The following is a 19,623-nucleotide window of genomic DNA, read 5'->3' on the forward strand; positions in this document are numbered from 1 at the left end:
TTTAAAACCCTACGGGCAAAGAAAGACTTGAACTTGCATCTACTTGCTACCTTCAGTCTGAAAGTAGAGACACCAGTACAGTGACTGTCTTCTCCACCATCATGTCTGCAACCCTAGACTTAACTTTCTATTTTATTGGACCTGTCAGAAAAAGAAATTCTTTTATATGACAGGACCCCATTTTTTCCCTTCTGTTTTATTTTCTTTGTCAGGTTTCTGGACCATTCTGAAGAGCATTAAAAAATAGGCTTGGCAGCTGAAATAAAAAACACAGCTAGCCTCCCCTGGGAATGTGCCTTATAAGGGACCTGCAGCCCTGATTGTTAATACATTACTTGATCTCTCTTTAGTTCTACAGCTTGCACAGAGCAAATCTTGCAATTTTATGGCAAAATTTCATTAATGACTGAAGTAACACCTGACTGTGATACCCCTGCCTCAACTGAAATGGAAGAAGCCAGGATCTCTCTGCCAAATATTTTGATCTGTAAAGGGTTTTAGAATCTCTCAGAATGATAGGCACAATGTAAAATGCATGGGATTACTATTTTTTAATGTTCAAAATTTAGAAATGCTTTTATCTAGGAATGCAAGCTCTGCTGTATTTAATTGTTATCTAGTGCTTGGAGAAAAAAAAAGAAAACAAAAAAACCCCCCAACATTGTCCTTTTCTTGTTCCCGGAAAGCCTTTCATCAAGCCTTAAGTTGCAATGATTATAAAGTGCACTGTGTGTCCTGGAAAGCTATATTAATCTTCAAAAAAGAGCTTGCTCCTAGTTCCTGGGAAGCCTTAGCTGTAAAGGAGCATGCTTGACATTGTAGCCATGTAACAACAATTTGTAATTTCAAGTCTTTTCTAATGTGAGTGCCATTTGCTCTCTCCTTTATGCTATTTCCATATGTCTGTTGGCTTCACCATTGCTGTGTGTTTTGCATAGGGTCATGTTGAGGGAAAAATTTAAGACATGTGGTTTGGCTCAAGGTATTCATTTTTCCCCCCTTCTCTTTTCTTGTGGAATGCAGAAGGGAATAGTACTTGTTGCAAGCCACAGCTATTCAGCTGGACGCAGAGACAGGAGAGAGAAAATGTCTTTGTTCATACTCCTCCTTTCCTTTTTAAAGCTCATCCTGTATTCTTTTCATTGACCATGGACTGCTGTACCATATCTGTTTGGATAACAGCTCCTTCTGAACAGTTGTGCATGGATTTCCTTTGAGTCTATGAGTTTATGAAAGTGTTCCCTAACAATGAAAAACATTTTCTTAGACACTTTATCATGGTAAATTTGAAAAGGCCTTTTTGCTTTCTACAGCTAAATCTAGACTTATTAGCACGTTTAAATGGTTCTTTAGAAGCAGGTGCCCTTAATTCACTGGGCACTTTTGCAATATAGTGTACAATATCAGAGTGCAAACTATCTATAAAGAAGACAAAAGGAAAAGGAAGATTGATATTTGTGATGCTAGTGTAAGAGTACCAGTGGTGGCAGGACCACCCATATAAATATAAGTTATGTCAGAAACTCCAGTAGATGATTTGTAAGGGAGATGCAAAAGCTTATGTAAATATCTATAAGTTGGGTAGCAGGCTGTCTTTGAAATGAACCCATTTTTAAAAAAGAAGCATTTATGCAATTTTCAGAAATCATTTGTCTGGATTTGGATATGGTTTCATGTGATTTGGAATGATATATTTTCTGTCTCTGGTTACAATAGGCTGTTTGAACTCTTATATTGGACAAATCACATGAAGAAGGTGAGCAGAGTTTGGATTTGGCTCTGTGGTGACAGTTGTATTAACGTGAGTGTATATTGGCTGAAACTGATGGCATGGTATTTTCAGGAAGCATACTTTCTTTTCTTTAGCATATGGGTTTCTCTGAAGGTTTGGCTCCCTTCTTCTCTGCATGTGAGGCAAAACCAGCAATAAGCTCCATGAGACCACAGTGGTCAAATACCAGATCCAAGGATTCACATCCTGTGCTCGCTGCTCATGTGCAGCAGGAGGAGTGCTCTTACGGAGCAAAAGGACTTTCCTCTGTGAGTGCCAATGTGGAGGGAAGAAGAGGCTGGATTTCACTGTGTCAAAACCAGCTGAATGCCTCTGAGTCTCCCTGTCTTGAAAGTGAGGAAATGCAAAGCTGAATAGATGAAAGGGGAGCTCCAGATAAAATGCCCACAGCTCCTGCAACAAAGTGCCCTGTAAAGCTGAAGGCTGCCGTATAGCTGTCTGGTGCTGTCAGGTCAGCACAGGTAGGCTTCATCAAGCCTTTGAACCTTTCCCTCCTCCTGGGTAGAGTTCACTGTTCTCTCATTTTCAGCCCAGTCACACCAGGTTTAATTCCACACAGGCAAGTAGTTGCCCTACGGGGATTTTTTTTTTTTTTGCTCAGGATTTAGGTATGTTCGTGTTTGCGATGATAAACAAATATATTTTGGGGAAAACAACAACAAAAGAAAAACTTAAAAAAATGAAGTTTATTGTTGCAAAGACCTACAAGGTGTTTTTGAGAGGTTTTTATGTGCATATTTATATGCAGAGAGATTTAAATGCATATTCACATGCCTAAGCTTTAGCCGTCTGCCTGCAGCGCAGAGGATTCCTGACTTTGACCTGTTCTCCATGTCTGCGTTGGAAGGAGCAGCCTGTGGTACTAGACAGTGCTCATGATGTCCCAGCCTTTTTTTAATGCACATAGGAATATCTCTTCCACTCAGCAACCCCCCCCCCCCCCCCTTGCCTTTTAGAAACACTCAGCATTTTAAGCCACCTGTTCTCTCCAGCTTACCTTTGAGATGGGCGCAACATCCTAGCCTGGCTGGAGCCAGATATATGCTTCCTCCAGCAGCTTTGCGGCCTCCTTTCCAGTGGGTTGTTTGCTACCTTATTGTTTTTACCATGTTTTGTTTTTCATTTCGTTGTTTTACCTTTCCATCTGTTGCTGTAACAATCCCTTTATAGATTTTCTTGTCTTTACAGTGCAGTCTGGCAGGTAGGAACACACACTTGGGTAAAGGAATAGATCAATACACAACAGCAATAAAATACAGTTAATTTCCCAGGGATAGAGACAAGCAGGTAGCATGGATACCTCAGGTTTGTATTTTTCAAGAACTTCCAAGGTTTTTCTTAGTACATGTAAATAAATACATATATATAAAAAGGGATGCATATACATACATGTACAGATGTATAGGAGAATAGTGTCTTTACTGCAAGTCCCCCCAAGTATAACAGCACTTGAATGGACAAGTCAGCCAGCAGTGCAATGTGGTTTGAAACACCAGAAATATTCTGGGTAATAATACAGAAATAAAATAGGATCTTTTTATAAGCCCGTGCCTTCCATGGTGCTGTGGTTCATGACACAAGTGCATAAAATTCATTTAGTGTGCGTAAGCAAAAAGAAATGAAAATTTTGCAATTATGTATTCCTCACCAGATTTTGCTGAAGTATGTTTCTTGTCTTTCTGAGTCCCAGTGCAGCAGCATGTGCCTGTTCTGCAAAGGGCTTCAGCACAGTATGAACTTTTAAGTATTTGCAAAATTCCTACTCAGTTAACTTCTTAACTTCTTGCCTACACACTTTACTGAAATAGGGTGTTTTAAAAGCATTAAAAAAAAATATAAAATTCTGATTCTTTTCAATCTGTTCACTAAGACTATCAGAATATAGCAAGTGTTTGGTACAGGTAGAAGAGGAACTGGTAGGTGCCCTTGTCCATGTGGGTTCAATATTTCAGAAATCAGTGGTAGGGTGCAGATCTCTGTTATTTTACAGAAAGGCAGTTACATTGTGTAAAACCTGATTGACATGTGAGGTACAAACAACTAAATGACAAGCTACGCTGACTCCCAGGCTTTCCCACTTTCAGATCGCACAAGTACAGTGTGAAATGCAAAAGATAAATACGAAACTAAAACTCCTCATACATTGTCAAGACAACTGTCTTTTTCATGGCCTTTGGCTGGTGTTTCATCAGAGTCTGAAAACAAGCCTGTAATCCACTCCATATTTTATGACCGTTGCATGTGCTTTCTCTGAACCAGACAGCTGCCACCCCCCACTGCCCTCTCTGGGATGCTTTCCCGCTCCCCCCCACCCCCTTATCTTCTGTATCAGTCACCCTTATCACTCCTGTCTTCTCTATCGGTCAGGGCTGTGGGAAGTGCCCTGGGCTGGGGGCTGCCTTGTGCTCCCCAGTGTGTTGGCTGCCCTATAGGGGCTGTGCTGCTGGGGTGGACAGGGCGAGGGGTTCCAGGTTCGCTTGAGATTGGCTTTCAGAGACTGCACGATGGCCAGTGGGTCAAGTGGCAGGCGGCTGATAGCACACTTCTCTTTACTAACGTCACCCTCTGCTTCGAACCTCCCCCCTAGGATGACTTGCTTCCCTGGCCTCCCACCACTTACTGTACTGGTTCTTGCTGATACTCCTGATGTGTGATGTACACTGACTGTCTGCTCAGTCTGGTTTGATTGGGGTTTGGCTCGGGTTTTTTGTTGTTGGTTGCTTCTTCACCAAAACTCATTGCAGTGGCTGCGTATTAATGCAGGCAGACTTTGAGGGCTTGAGAGGGATAAGGACATTAACATGTGCAACTTGCCTGCTCCTCTCCAAACCACAAAGCCATGAACAGGGGTTTTTTATGCTTGTATGTTGATTCCAGACTGCTAGAAGAAACTGGATAGATAAGAACCTGTTGTTGCTCTCTACCCTTATAGCTTGAGCTGTGCCTGCAAAAGCTACAGCCAAGCTATTCTAGCCAGTGTGCTTCAAACCTGAAATGTGGGGCTCTTGGTGTAGAGATGATGTATAATTTGATCTGTGCAGCTATTCCTGGCTCTGTCTTTTGGCAGCTTGAAGGACACGTAGGTCTATTGTGCTGGAGGTTGTGTTAACTTTTACTCTCTGAGTAGTGGAGAGAAGGTACCACCTCATTTTGCATCCAGGGACTGCTTGAAAGGTCTCTTCACTGAAGTTGGCAATACTTAAAATGTTGGGAGTTTTTTTTCTTTTAGAGTCAGAAAGGAAAATAACATCAGTGCCTTATCATCTAAGAAATAGTCATCTGACTTGTGTCTGCAAGATGGATGCTAACCATAGCCTCCTTGAGAAATGGACTGCCACATCAGATCATCTTTCCAAGCTGGCTCAGAAATACGAAAAAGGCACAAGATTTGTGTTTGATCTCTCTTTTCTGGTATTTCCCTTACACTCATCTTGGCTATGAGGGACACTCTGCTGCTTAGGAAACTTTGTCTGTTCAGCAAGATGTCTTAAAAAGTCTGACAAAGGGTTTGTGCTAATGTCTGAAACGCTAAAATTATTTTTTTTTCTTGGGTGAAGAACTGGTCCGTGTTCAAGAGCTATTTTGAGCATTGTGACACTAGTTATGGGAATATGTTTGGATAATGCTATCTATGTATAGCTTCATTCCTGTCCATTTGTTGTTTTCATGTCTCGTCATCAAATGCCTGATAATATCTCATCAATATTAAAAAACAGTGTGTGTAAATCAGCTGTGTTCAAATTCTTCCTCCACAAAAGCTGTGGTCTTAATCAGTGTTAGCCCGTGAAACTGAGACAAAGGATCTTTGAGTACTTCTTTATGGGAACACCATGACAAAATATAGCCCTACTAACCTGCTTTCTCTCATCTGTGCCTGTGATTTTTGTGGGTGTTTGCTGAGGCTGCGTATACTTACGGAAACAGAGAAATGTTCATTAGTGGGATCTTGGGAGGCTGTCCTGTCCCATTTCCCACTCCAAGCAGGGCTGTTGCCTGCACTGGCTCAGGATCCCCATGGCTTTGTCTGAGGACAAAGGAAACCCGCAAGGATGGAGAACCCAGAGCCTCTTTGGCCCCTTTTCCAGTGCTGCCATCACGTCCCTGTGGCAACCTTTTCCTGAATGCCCACCTTCAACATCCATATGGGCTGTATGGTATCGCATTCCCTTTGCTGTCTCATAAATGATGCTGTTTGAATGGTGTCACCAGTGAGTAGAGGTATTTCATGGGTCTTCCATGGGCCTCTTAAAGATGAGTATCTTGGGGTTGCGTAATTGTATCTGACTCAAACTCCCGGATTTTCACCCACTTTTAGCTACCAATTTTTTTTGTTTTGTTTAAAAGATTGATTTAACAATTCATATCTAGAAAAGGGTTTTGACATTTTTAAGCAAAGATGATGAAAGTGGTTTGTGAAGGAGGGAGGAAAACTCACTACTTTGCCTTCCAAAACAAACCAAAACAAAGCCAGACAAAGCAAAGGTATTACCTTTAAAAAAATCTGTTTCCTCTCTGCATTTGCTGGATATTAAATTGCAAAATTTAACATAGAAATAGCTCTCACTGAGGAGAACTGTTTTTGAGTTTTCCACTGAGGAACTGGTTTTGATTGAAATAAGAGACTGGAAATTCACATAGTGTATACGAGAGGTATAATTTGCTCCCATTTTCTTCTTAAGGGAGACTGTTAAGGAAAGCTCTTTGTAGGATGTATTTCCCTGCCATACATGCTATACAAAAAGAGTGAAGAGAACAGCAGGGGACTGCTTTCTGCATTCCCAGATGAACCCATGCCTGCACGCGCCCTTCCCTCTTTCTCACAATGTGTCTTGTGAAGCACAGCAGGGACAATTTGTATTCAATAGGGATGTATGTGAGTTGTCCCATTTTTTGTGAAAAAAAGTTGACAAGCTCAGCATACATGAGTGTTTCATGGGAAGCATCGGGGTGTTTGGCAGGGCCAGGAACGTGATGAGTAAGACAAACCACGTGAGATGTCATGGCAATCCCTGCCAATGCCCAAGGGATGGAGTTTTTCATGCAAACATTTGTGCACCTTTGGTGGCCCAGCACCAGAACAAGCTCAGTGTCTGAGATGGGGTACGGGTTTGGCAGGGTAAGAGTTATTTTGGAGTGGAAGCTGATACCCTTTGGATCCAGTGCGTGGCTGCTCAAATTCCACTTGAAAGCTTTAAATCCCTTGCGAAAAATAGATGGAAAGCACAAAATTAAGGACGCATTCCATATTTGTTTGACAGATGAAATATGATCATTGAGGCCACCATGCAATGTGTTTAATAAGATGAGTACAAAAGACAACAATACAACTTCCAATCATAAAAAGATCTTTTTCTAATTGCTTTGTAGGTGGTCTTTGAGGCTTTGCACAATCTGGAGCCTCGCGGGTATGTTGTCGGATGGATCATTGCCATCAGTTTGCTGGTGGGAATTCTCATCTTCCTGTTGCTGGCTGTGCTCTTATGGAAGGTAAGGTAACAGATGCAACATAAACACCAAGGCTAGTCCCAGGAAAAAAAGCTTGAATTTATCCTTGTATTTAACATCCATTTGCTTTAGGAACCAAATAATTGTCCAGTCCATTACAAAAGCCATCGGCCAGCAAAAATGTTTTCATATCCAGGCTTTTGTGAGGGTCAGGGAGAGACTCATGGTGCAGAGAAGAAGTGGAAAAGTGGAATTTTTTTTAGGGCCTGGTTATTAAAAGTTGAAACCTCTGATACCATTTCAGGACAAAGGAGGATCCCTCTTAGAAACCTGCTGTTCTCTCACACTTAGATACTTCGTACATCTCTATGGTTTTCTGATGACTGAGGCTCACTGATTTCAACAGTGTTTCCTGAAAATCAGGTCAACTTTGCTTGACCAGCTAAAAGATTGGGTGCATGCCTAGCAAAAACCAGTCGGTAGCTACTGTTTTCAAGAGGTAAATGCCTGGGGGAGAGGAGTATCCAGCAATAAATTCTTCAGATCCCTCAAAGAAAGAGTTCCAGATGAGTAAAATGCATTACCAGAGCAAGAAGCGCCAGGACCTGTTAAAAGCCAGCCTTCACACCATCTCTGATAAGATACAATTCTTGTACCCAGACACTGTTACATGGTAGGACTGGGCTGATGCTGACACTTAGCAGCAGCCATCTGGTGTGGTAAATATGAAGGGTAAGGAGCTTCAAGTGTTTTCATTCCTCAGTTCCCTGTTACCAATCCATAAATTTAAAAGGCCATGGTCAAGGTCGGGGACTGTCTTTGAGAGAAGTAAATTTCAAATGCACACATGGGGACAAATCCAACCTCATTTTGCTTCCCGTGGCGGAGGTCCAGCAGCCTGGTTTGCACTGTTTAGCAGCATGCGCGCTGCAGGCTCTGCTCGCCGGCTGTGCCGGGACTGGAGGTCGCAGCCCTGATGTGCTGTGAAAGGACATATCGCTGCAGGTCGCGAGGCTGTAAAATGGATTTACAAACCTAGGCCAAAAACTGGCCATGCAATTCTTGTTATAGATTATACAGATGTGTGTATAGCTTTGTTATAGATTATACCTCTACTTCATAGATGTCGTGGTTTAACCCCAGCCAGCAACTAAACACCACGCAGCTGCTCACTCACTCCCACCCCACCCAGTGGGATGGGGGAGAAAATCGGGAAAAGAAGCAAAACCCGTGGGTTGAGATAAGAATGGTTTAATAGAACAGAAAAGAAGAAACTAATAATGATAATGATAACACTAATAAAATAACAACAGCAATAATGAAAGGATTGGAATGTACAAATGATGCGCAGTGCAATTGCTCACCACCCGCCAACCGACACCCAGCCAGTCCCCCGAGCGGCGAAATCCCTGCCCCCACTTCCCCGTTTCTGTACTGGATGGGACGTCACATGGTATGGAATACCCCGTTGGCCAGTTTGGGTCAGGTGCCCTGGCTGTGTCCTGTGCCAACTTCTTGTGCCCCTCCAGCTTTCTCGCTGGCTGGGCATGAGAAGCTGAAAAATCCTTGACATTAGTCTAAACACTACTGAGCAACAACTGAAAACATCAGTGTTATCAACATTCTTCGCATACTGAACTCAAAACATAGCACTGTACCAGCTACTAGGAAGACAGTTAACTCTATCCCAGCTGAAACCAGGACAATAGATTATATAAATTTTATATGGGTTACAGATTTAAAGTATTTTTATAGTCAGTTTTGAAGATTTTTAAGCATATAATGGCCAGGTCAAAATTGACTGTGCTTTCCATTTGGAAAACAATGTTTGACCACAGTCTAGAATATCTTATAATTTCTGTTCTGTTTTTCTGGCATGTGGGAAATGCTTTTGCTTTATGTGGCAGAAAAAGTGAAGAAAAAAAAAAAGTCTGTGCAATTAAGATGGCAGAATAACCAGAAGAATGGAAAATGTGTGATTGGAAGAGGCCCAGGGTTTATGTCCCAATGACACACAGTTTTGAAAAAGGAATTACTGCTGCTAATACCTATATGACTGATTTCATATGGCTCATTTCCTGAAAGTAAAAAGGCAGTAGATGAACTGTTTGAAAATGTGCAAGATAAGAGGAATAGCACCTCTCACTGTGAGTCTCCATGAGAATCTGACACAAGTTCAAGTCTTGGTCTCTACTGAAATTAATAGAGTCCTTTGCTTCCTGGCTTAATCTTGAAACTTGAGCTCTTTTAAATTTTATAGGGATCATTCACATACACATGCAGAAGCTGCCGTTTTGTTGCATGAAAGCCTTGAGGAAAATTCTGAGTGACAGCAACAAATAATTGTAATTAACACCAGGCTTATATAGCCCTTTCTGCACGCAGATGTTAAAGTGCTGAGGCAAAGCAAGGTGAGATGCCTTGTCCAGAGTCCTGTGGCAGAGATGGCAGTAAAAGCCAGGCTTTGTCAGCTGCACTCCAGTGCTTTATCCACAGAGTTGCATGATTACTAAAGGAACCGATAACTTAAGGTTTTGTTTTAGAGAAAAGTGATTAAAAATGTGTAGCTGCTAGTATCAGCCAGTATTTTTATTTAAGTCTTAGTCTGGAACATAAACATACATAAATAATACTTTTGCACTCACTAGTTGCTATATTTATTAACGTTACTGGCAATATTAAAGTTGTCTGAGATAAAACTGACATGGGAAAGTTGCAGTCCTAGAGAGGAATCTTAATTGTCTGATTGTTAATATTTGTTAGACAAAATTGGCCAAGTATATCCCATAGTCATTCCTAAATTTTGTGTGTGAAGAAGAAAATAAACCCACTTCTAATATAAGTGTTTTAGTCTTTAGCTGTGAAATGAAAGAACAGATTTGAATTAGATGGGAGTTTGGGGCATCTTAGAACCACTAGTGAGAACTAGAAATAACCCAAATTTTAGCACTAGAGTATAAACTAAGTTATATTTTTATTAAGAAATTAATTAGAGTTAAACTGTGGTCCTGGAAGGCAGCTGTTTGCACAAAACAGAGCAGGAGCTGGATCAAACTCATTATAAGGGAATTGAGCACTGGCAGCAGTGCAGGGCTTGCTGGCAGCGCCTGTGTCTCAGCCCTGTGTGGAAGGTACACTCTCACTGTGTGCACAACTGCGCTGTGAGTGCTGCAACACAACAGGCAAATCCTCGAACACACTGATATTTTGCAGACGGAGTAAGCAGCTCCTTAAAGTTGCAGAAAAATATTAGAAAACACGTAAATATTTCACATTACGCACTGCTAGAATGAATGGCGTTATAGCAGGAGTGAGATCTCAGGGACATTCCAGCCCCAAATCCTATTTTGAATCAGAATAAGGTTACTGTGCATACAGTAAGATGAGGATGGTAATTATTTCATTATTTGTAGATCTAAAATTGCACAGTTTAGGGGGTCCATGTCAATGAAAGTGATGTTAAATGCCTGGTTGTTTCACTTCAAATAAAAGCTTATTTCTTCACATGCAAGACCACAGCCATGTTTATACACACATAACAAGCTTTTTAGCTTGAGCTTGATCAGTTTTTGACTGGCTTTGCTTCTCTGTTTATTTTAGTATTTCATGTAGACACCGTGTTTCCTCTGGTTTAAGTGCATACAGATTCAGAGGGGGGGAGCAGTTTTTCCTGACTTCCACGTAAGGCAGACCGGCAAGAGTTACCCCAATTTTGCCTATGTTGTTGGATAGCCCAGTTTTACCCAGACACTTGTGGCTATTCGTATCTTGTTCATCCACTCTGGATGCCTTTGTGCATGCATCTGGATGCCTTTGTGCATGCCTCAATGGGAACGTGCTCCCACTCTGGCTGGTTCCTCTGCAGCGCAGCTCGCTCTCCCCACTCGCGCCTCGCCTGTGGTCTCCCATGTGCAAGAGGAGCAGAAGGGGCTCTTGTGCTGTTGCCCACAGCAATACATCTTGCTTTTTACTGCAGAGATTGGCATGCACCTCTTTGGTGGCCTCCAGATGCTTGTGGAGAGTGGAGCAGGGGAGGAGGTCGCTTTGCTTCAGGCCAACTACCCATGTGCTAGACAAGCTGGTGGTTTCACAAGCACTGGTAACAGTTCAGGAGGGAAAGGAGGTCATGGCTGGATTATTTTGGGGAGTCTCACATACACTTCCCTCAGCTGTCAGGACTGCAGCCATGCACGGGGACAAGGTCCACTTCGGGCATAGTGGATTTATGCACGCATAAACCAGGGGAGAATTGGCATTCACCATGCAAATGAAAAAGGGAAGTGTGATATATTATAACACAATAAATATTCTATTAATAATAGTAGTGTTTTACAATGCTTTGGATTGAAGTTTCTGCATTTGGACTGGCTTGAGTTGTGGAGTGAATTATTCAATCCATATCATTTTAGATAAAGTGCAGAAAAAGAAAAAAAAAAATGGTTTGGGGCCAGAGGATGTCAAAGAGGGGATGTGTAAGCAAGCACCAGACTGGACATTTGGGCAGCTGAGTGATCTGTGGAGCCAGTTGTGGAAGTGATTTGCAAAACAAAGATTTTATATTTGTTGCAGTAGCATTATTTTGTTTTTTTGTGGCATGTTTAACACAGGAGTTGGACTTTTATCTAAACTTATTATTTATCTGGACATCAAGCTTCTTTCTGAACCGAGCCTATGCCTGTGGTGTCCAAGGTCTGCCTTGTCTAAAATGAGGTTTCTAGCACTGTTTTATAGCTTTTGGATTCCTGGGACAAAGAATTGATCTCTGGGTTTCAAGGTGCATTTGGGCTTCTTGCTTGGAAAAGCCTTATGACTTTTTTCTGTGACTGCACAAGTGTCTTTGAAAGAACACTTGTATGTCCCCTACATGCACTAGTTGCCATTGCCTCACATATTGTTTCAGCATTCAGAAAATATCTGAAGCTAACCAAGGCTAAAGCTAACTTGAAATTCACCTATGTAGCAAAACCCACTGTTTTCCCCATTTTGGAAGGAGACACTTTCCCTTACTTAGGGCCTCAAACATAAAGTCTTTTTAGAATGGGCCAAAACATACAGCTCACCATTTTCCAGCGGAGGAAAATAAAAAAAAGCAAACCCTCTGTGCTTATTCTTTGCCAGTGGTTGCTCTGTATCCTGTGTTACAAGCCCCAAAATACTTTCTCTCCCTTTTATCTACAGCTCAGGTGGCAGCGGCTAGCTACCATTTCCTGGCCAGTCCTTGTACCAACCCCCTTTCCTGGTGGCCAGGTTTTGGAGTAGTAGCTCTGCAATGAAATAAAACTGCTTTTTTTTTTTTTTTTTTCCCCCAGAGGTGCATAGGCACATACAGTTATGGCACAAAACCTCTCTGGATTTCAGTGTAGGGGAGAAGTCTGGCTTTTCTCTCTCTCTCTCTCTCTCTCTCTCTTTTGTCTCTATATATCTATCTATAATCTATTTTTATATATAATCTTTCCAGGAAGAACACTTTTCAATTAAAAAGTGTCCCACTTGAGTGTAACACACCCATTATCACAGCTGTCTAGCTTCAAATGTTGGGTTTAGAGGTGGGGACAGAGAAACCGGTTGAAACTGAGTGGCATTTCGTGTCTTTGATGAAAGTTGTTGTGCCTATTCAGAGTTTACATGCTTCTTCCTTTCTGTACATGTAATTCCAAGAATAAACCATTATTTACTATGGTGATGGTTTAAAAATAAGAATCATAATTGATGTTCAGGTAAACAAGGCAGTTGGCTCAACTTGCTGTGAGAGCACTTACTAGGGGCTAGTGATGGGAAGGGTAGATTTCACAGCTCACAAAGGTCTTCCCTGTAGAGATGTAGATGGATGCACCAGCTGCCTCAGAACTTAGGATAAGTCTATACTTCTCCTTTTTCTTTTTTTTTTTCTCCACCATCTCTCCTCAGTTTAAAACCATGTCAACACTAGTTTCTCACACTTTTGTCCAAGTTCCTGCCCAGCTTTGTCCTCTTGTTTTTCAGCTTGTCTCACTTACAGAAGTATGATCCCTACCTGTAGGAACTACATAGCCCATACCTGTCCTGTCTGTCCATCAAAACTGCAAAAACTGTGACTTCATTTGTGTTCTCTGAAATTCCTCTTTCTGTAGTCCTCAAATCATTGCATTCTGTAGAGTTTTTCTGATAAACTTTTAATTTTGTTGCTTTTGTTACCCATTTATATAGTTGCTTCAAGTAAGCTGTTACTTGCTATCTCATGTGTAGGCTTCTCAGGGGTACTACTTTTTTGACACAGATTCTAGGTTCAGTAGGCCTAGAATTAGGCTTTTTCAATATTATCCTGTTACAAATAATAAAAATGCAGTCAGGTGATAATTAACTTCTGTGATTCAAAACGAAACGCATATTATCTCCCAAACGTGGATAGATCTTCATTATGTATAGCAGCTAGGAAACCTTGAGAAGGCAATGGGGCAGTGGAAGTGGTTGGTTGTCTGTATAAATAATGATGTTTTCACCAGGCAGAAGTCAGGTGGATCATTTGAAGTCTGCTTATTTTCTTAAAGAACAGTCAAAACCGTGTTTCATTTTTTCCTTTTCCTGGACCAAAGTGAGCATTACAAAATGTTTGTAGACCCTTAGCTTCCCAAGACCAAAAGGGTTTGTATTCTTGCAAGTCACTCACATGTTGGGTTTTCTACAGTAGATTATTTGGGTGATTTGCCTTGCTTTTTGAATTCTGACTGAATGTTACAGGAAGATTGAGTTTGGGCATCTTTTATTTGTTCTTACACAAGTAAATGGTTAATGCTGCTGTTGTAGCCAAAGCACTGCCTTCCCCAGTGAGTTTGCTGGCTGCCATGTAATATTTGCTCACCACCCTCAAGAGCAAGGTTGGCAACATTTCAGTGGTGGTGTGTGTCGAGCACTTGTGAAATGCCTTTGTTATCTTTCTGGATAAAATGAGCTATGTAAATGTACAACAATAATGTTGTGGCTGAGGGTTCTCTCTGGTCTCAGTGTCCTCCAAATGGGAGCTGTGCATGCCAGGGCATTTTGAGAACATCACAGTCATTGCAGCTATGTTGCTCTCATCCTGGCACCATGTGAACAAATTGAATCCACTGGCAAGAGAGAGGTTGGGTTCTGGTTCAGAACATCTTTCTGAAAAGAAGAAAGATAGCCGTCATTTTCAGGAGCCCAAACCAGAAAACGAATACGTGTGTAGACTGAAAAATGCAAATAAGTACCTAAGATTCCAAGGTTCCCCACTGCCAGAACACAACGTGTATTTATTGGAAGTCGTTAGCATCCCTCAGACCCAAATGCCAATAACAGAGAAAGCGTGACTTGCATAGTCTGAATTCTCTCTTTAGGCTTGGTGTCACAGTGGGAAATGCTGTATTATGACTTAGACCAGCCATAGCCATTTCCTCCTGGTTCAGCCAAACCCATGAAAGTAACTTATTCTGATAATTATGGACATAGTACAACTTTCATTCAAATATTTTTGGCAGGTCAAATGTATCAAAATATGATTGTAAAGTTACTTTTTATTGATTCCAGAAATAGTCTTTAATGTTTAGTCTCTGGTTTTCAAACAAAGCCAGAAATATTTCAGTAGTTTTTCTTTTTTTCTTTGGAGAGGAAATGGAAAATATGGACTGAGATATGTCTTAAATTAATTGCAGTTACAGGAATGATATATCTAATTACTGTCCTATTCCCTGCGGAGATTTAAGAAATCAGTATATAGTAATTTGTCTAGACATATCTGCAGTAGACATTGTGTTCTTTCTAATTTTTGAGACTGATAATCAGAGATGAACTTTGGATGATGGCTGTGTTCATTCCATGACGTTTTAGAAAACAAACTACTTAGTAAAATTTTGCAATAGGAAAAAATCTTTAAACTATTTGGAAGTGTTTATAAGTTTTAATGTTGGCTAATTTGCTTTTTGATTGCACTTACAAGTATACTGGTAACATCTGTCATGCAAGTTACTGTACATAGTTACTGTCCTACAAGAAGTTCATGCTTTCATTAAACTCAAGTTACCAGAACTCAGCACTGAAAGAACTTTAGAAGTCCAGTCACTGGAGTTGTCTTCATTTCTAAAGTACTGTAAGTACTAAATCCTTCACGAAATATGTTATATATGCACAAATAAATCAAGTGCTAGGTGAATGAGTCTTGTCTGAGGCAAACTAGATCTTAGCTACATGGTAAAGATATTCCAAAGGTAGACACCAGAACTACCAGCTTTATTCACTGCAACCACAAGTAGGTCCATTGAAGCCAACTGAACAACTCCTGGAGAAAAGTCGCATGAGATGTGGCTAGAGGAACAAATTAATGATGACTGAGCTTTGTGTTTAGAGTGGTGTGACACTCAAGCATCAGTGACAACAGCAAGGCATGTTACATTAAAAAAAACTGAAGTACTAAATTAGATTGTCCGTACCAATGTCCATCTCTGTGTGTAGTTCTCTCTTTCACACACCTAAATGCATCTTTTCCATGCATGCTGCTAGTCTGAATTGTGTGTGTACTTTGAGGTACCTAGCCTTCGTGACTGTTTTTTTAAAATTTGGCCCTTGAGATAGACATATAGCATTTGGTTAAATTAACAGTTTATTTAATGACCGCTTGAGCTAAGTTTAGGAATTGACTGACTGTTCTTAGCAAAAAAAGAGCACTTAAAGTTTTTTCATATTATTTCAACATTACAAAGTAACTGCCTAATAAAATGTGTGTTTAAAAACTATGCTTGTTTTACTGCTACAGCATGTAAAATAAAAGTCCTTCTAAAATGTATGGAGGACTACAGATCTTCACCCTAGGTACCAACAGTAGTATCTTAGGTCAGTTAGCCCGGCTATATGAAAGTAACTTAAAAGTTAAGTGCAATTTTGTGTACATTACTAATTCTTTTCTGCCATAGCAATGTCTATCTGTTGCAATACATTGGGATCAGATACAGATGCTAGGTATCAAATTCCTCCATAGTAGCTAAACAAAGTGTTTGTAGAGGAGAACTATCTTTGAGCAAGCTGCGGAACTTCTCTTTGTCTCAGTTCCCCAGCTGCATAAGCATATACAGCACTGTGTATATATACAAAGTATATATTGTACGTGTATACATACACACATACACCAGCCATTTGTGGAATGGTGATGTTTGAAGCATATGTATTTATCTTCTTGTACATATTTCATTGAGCAAATGAGGACCTACATTACAGCAAAGTTAAGGGATTTGCCTCTCAAAAAGTCAATGAAAGACTGAATAATCAAAAACAGACCACTCTAGTCCTCATGAGCTTACCTTAGCCATACTATCATCCTTCCTCCTAAATACACAGTTTCTCCTTTAACTACAGGCAGGACATGTGGCTTCTTTCCAAACATGCCTTTTCCTTACAGGGGGGCCCAGACGGTGGCAGTTTGCCAGTCCTCTGTGGAAAAGCTGATACACAATATCTGTTCGTGACCCCTCTGTACTGTGGCAAGGGTCCTTTAATTGGGAGGAAGGAAATGGTGCATCCTCTTGGAGCTGGTGGCTTGCCAGAATTATCCAGGGCCACGCGAACCCAAGTGCAAGGTATTTTTTCCTGCCTTCTTGGCAGTAGTAAAGTGAGATGCACTTAATAACCAGTGATTGATCTCTGCAGGGGGAAGCACTCCATGCTTTCCATCTCGGTAGCACTGCTTTGCAGAGATTGGGGGTGTTGCTGCTCTGCTGACTGGTGGCATCTTGCTTGGGGTGAGGTTCCTGGCCCTGCTTTGAACCATGATTAGCTGCATATTTTTCCAGCTGTGGTACTATTTATGAGAAGGGAGAAGTGCCCAAAGGGCACACACCCAAAAAAGGTGAGGAGAAGAGTACGCTAATTCTTTCTGAAGGACCACAAGGTGAATGGCTAGGGACCTCTGCCTAGATTAAAGAGATGTGGCAGTAAAAGATTCATGATGTAAGTCCAGACTGTTCATCAGGTATGGCTGGATAGTGCTTACAGTAGATGAAGAAACTGTATAATAGAGGAAAGACAGCTTGTGATTAAGGCACTGAACCCAAAGTATCTTGTCAAAGCCTAGTTCAGTGGGATATTTCTTCGGTGGTTCTTAGATTTGGTTTTATTTCTTACTTATACCTATGTCAGTACTTACTTCACTCTCTTCTTTTTACTTGTTGGCTTGTACTGTGGTCAGTAACTTCCATTAGAAGACATTTGTCAGCAGAGCCATACTGATAAAAATCAATACTTTTTGTGTGCAGCTTAGTACCTCAGTATATATACTAGAGAAACTTAATTAAAAAATTGTACAAAAAGTGGCAAAAGTGTCCGATACAGTTTTGGATTCTGTTTGAACATTGTCATTCACAAAACTCTATTCCTAGCTCAGTTATAGTCTTGAAGCACTACTGTAAATCAAGACATAATTTTTTTTTACAGCAGTGTGCAACTGTTCTTATCAGTTTTTTCTTGTTTCTTAATGGATGATGTTAATGGGAAAAAGACTTTTTAAAGAAATACAAAACATAACCATTCTTCTACAATCCACATTTCAAACTATATCTGGTTTTATTTGACTGGGAGAATAAGCCTCACTGGGCATGATAAAAATGCTTTAGACATTTACCGAACAATGAAAATAACAAAGGCAGTGATATTGCTTGCCCTCTGATCAGCTTTGTTTTTTCCTAACTGTGGATTAGATTTTATTTTGTAATATCGTCACTCTTCAAACATACTTATAATTGCGACCCTAGAAAGATAGCCACAAGATGGTACTGCAGGAAATGCTGGCTACGTGTTTATACTTTTGCAGTTTAGAAAAATATAAAGTCCAGTAATTCAGTGATCAGCCTTTGGATGTGCAGAAAATAGCAGCAGAAAAAAAGACAATTTATTGTGATGTTAATTCAACACTTTGAAATCACTTTGACTGAAGTTTTCAGTTTGTGTGAGTGCTTGAAGAATGCAATTTTATGTGAGTGTTGTTAGATATGACTTATCTGTGATTTTTAAGGGATTTAAACCTGGCATGACAGCTAAAGTAAGTTGTGTGAGCTAGTGAAAGAGACTTCAAATACTCAAGATTGAATAGAGGACTTGACAGTGCTGTTGCATGGCAAGAAATAACTGCACAATAACAGGTGTAATTCCCCAGCCTACAAGTAACACAGAATTTCTGTTGTTCCATTGTTCAGTTTTGCCAGGAACATGCTTTCTGCTCAGCGTATACTGTAGATGGCAGTAAGGTTATGCTAGAAGAGGTTGCATGGGCTGGAAGAACTAAATTAAAGAATGTGTGTAAAACCTATGGAGGGTTTCAGGTTTTGAATCTAAGCCACCTATTTATAGCAGCTCTAATACTTACTTGAAGCACCTCCAGAAAGAACTGGTTATTGTTTGTCACTTCTGGTAAAGACCAGGCCAGCTTTTTCTTTTCATTTTGTTTGGTTCTGCCTGAATTTGTTTGGATTTGTTTAAAAGCAAGCAGACATCTTTACAGTTTATCATAGCAGATGTGAAATGTGACAGCTTGTGAATTCACAGACAATTCAGACGCTCTCTCCTTTCCCTGGCGTGGGGCGTGAATCCATTGTAAGTGACACTGATAGCCCCAGGATTTCGGGACTATCCCTATATTCCCAAAGTCTTCAATGGCCGTCTTTCTCCTCTGTGTTTGCACACAGAAGAAATGAAGTAGGACATGGTACCCGTGGCGTAGCAGTTCCCCTCTGGTAAGGTCTGCCAAGGTTAAGAATAAAGTATGGTGTATGCTGAGCAGTGTCCTGCTCCTGAGACCTTGCTTTCAGCCACACTGACCTGAAAGGCCCATAACTCAAGAGGCCCTCCTCAGCCTTCCTAAATAATTTTCACCCAACTGTGAAATGCTGGCTGTAGTTCGCTTTTCTCATTTCCTGCATTGTCTTTGGTGGCTGATGCCTCTTCTTCCATAATAACCCTTCTGCTTCCCATGGTAATCTCTCCTTGCCGCCTGTAAATATGTTCCCCTGTTGCTCTTCCTCTCATGAGTGCCTTCCCCAGGCAGAGGTTTACTGATCAAAATATTGTCATAAGTCCTTTCCTTGGATGTGGTGGTGTGAACTCACAGACTGCATGATGGGATCACAGCTCTGGACTTGCGTATTCCTTTGCTGTATACATACAGCTCTGTGTGTACACACACACAGAGATATGTATGTCTGTGTATATGGAAAGCAAAGTTTGGGAGTATTGAACAATATTAGAGACTCATTGCCCATGAAACATGGGTTGGAGACCATTGGCCCACTGTAAACACCCATTCCACAAGTGAGATCATGACCGTGCTCTTGTTAAAGCTGAAGATCTCTCCTCCTCTCCCTGCTTGAAATCCAGGACTGAGTCCCAGCAGTGCTGTCCTCACTGGG

At 40.9% G+C, this 19,623-nt stretch overlaps 1 protein-coding gene across 1 annotated transcript in view; it reads left to right on the top strand.

Moving 5' to 3' along the window:
• Window positions 1–19,623, top strand: part of ITGA9 (integrin subunit alpha 9) — a 235,452-nt gene that overhangs the window by 207,402 nt on the left and 8,427 nt on the right. Inside the window, exon 27 of the mRNA XM_052796650.1 lies at window positions 7,160–7,279. Within this exon, the coding sequence (XP_052652610.1) occupies window positions 7,160–7,279 (120 nt within the window). The remainder of the gene's footprint in view (window positions 1–7,159; window positions 7,280–19,623) is intronic.

Source organism: Harpia harpyja, chromosome 1, assembly GCF_026419915.1.
Source record: "Harpia harpyja isolate bHarHar1 chromosome 1, bHarHar1 primary haplotype, whole genome shotgun sequence".
In the NCBI taxonomy this organism is placed as follows: Eukaryota; Metazoa; Chordata; class Aves; order Accipitriformes; family Accipitridae; genus Harpia; species Harpia harpyja.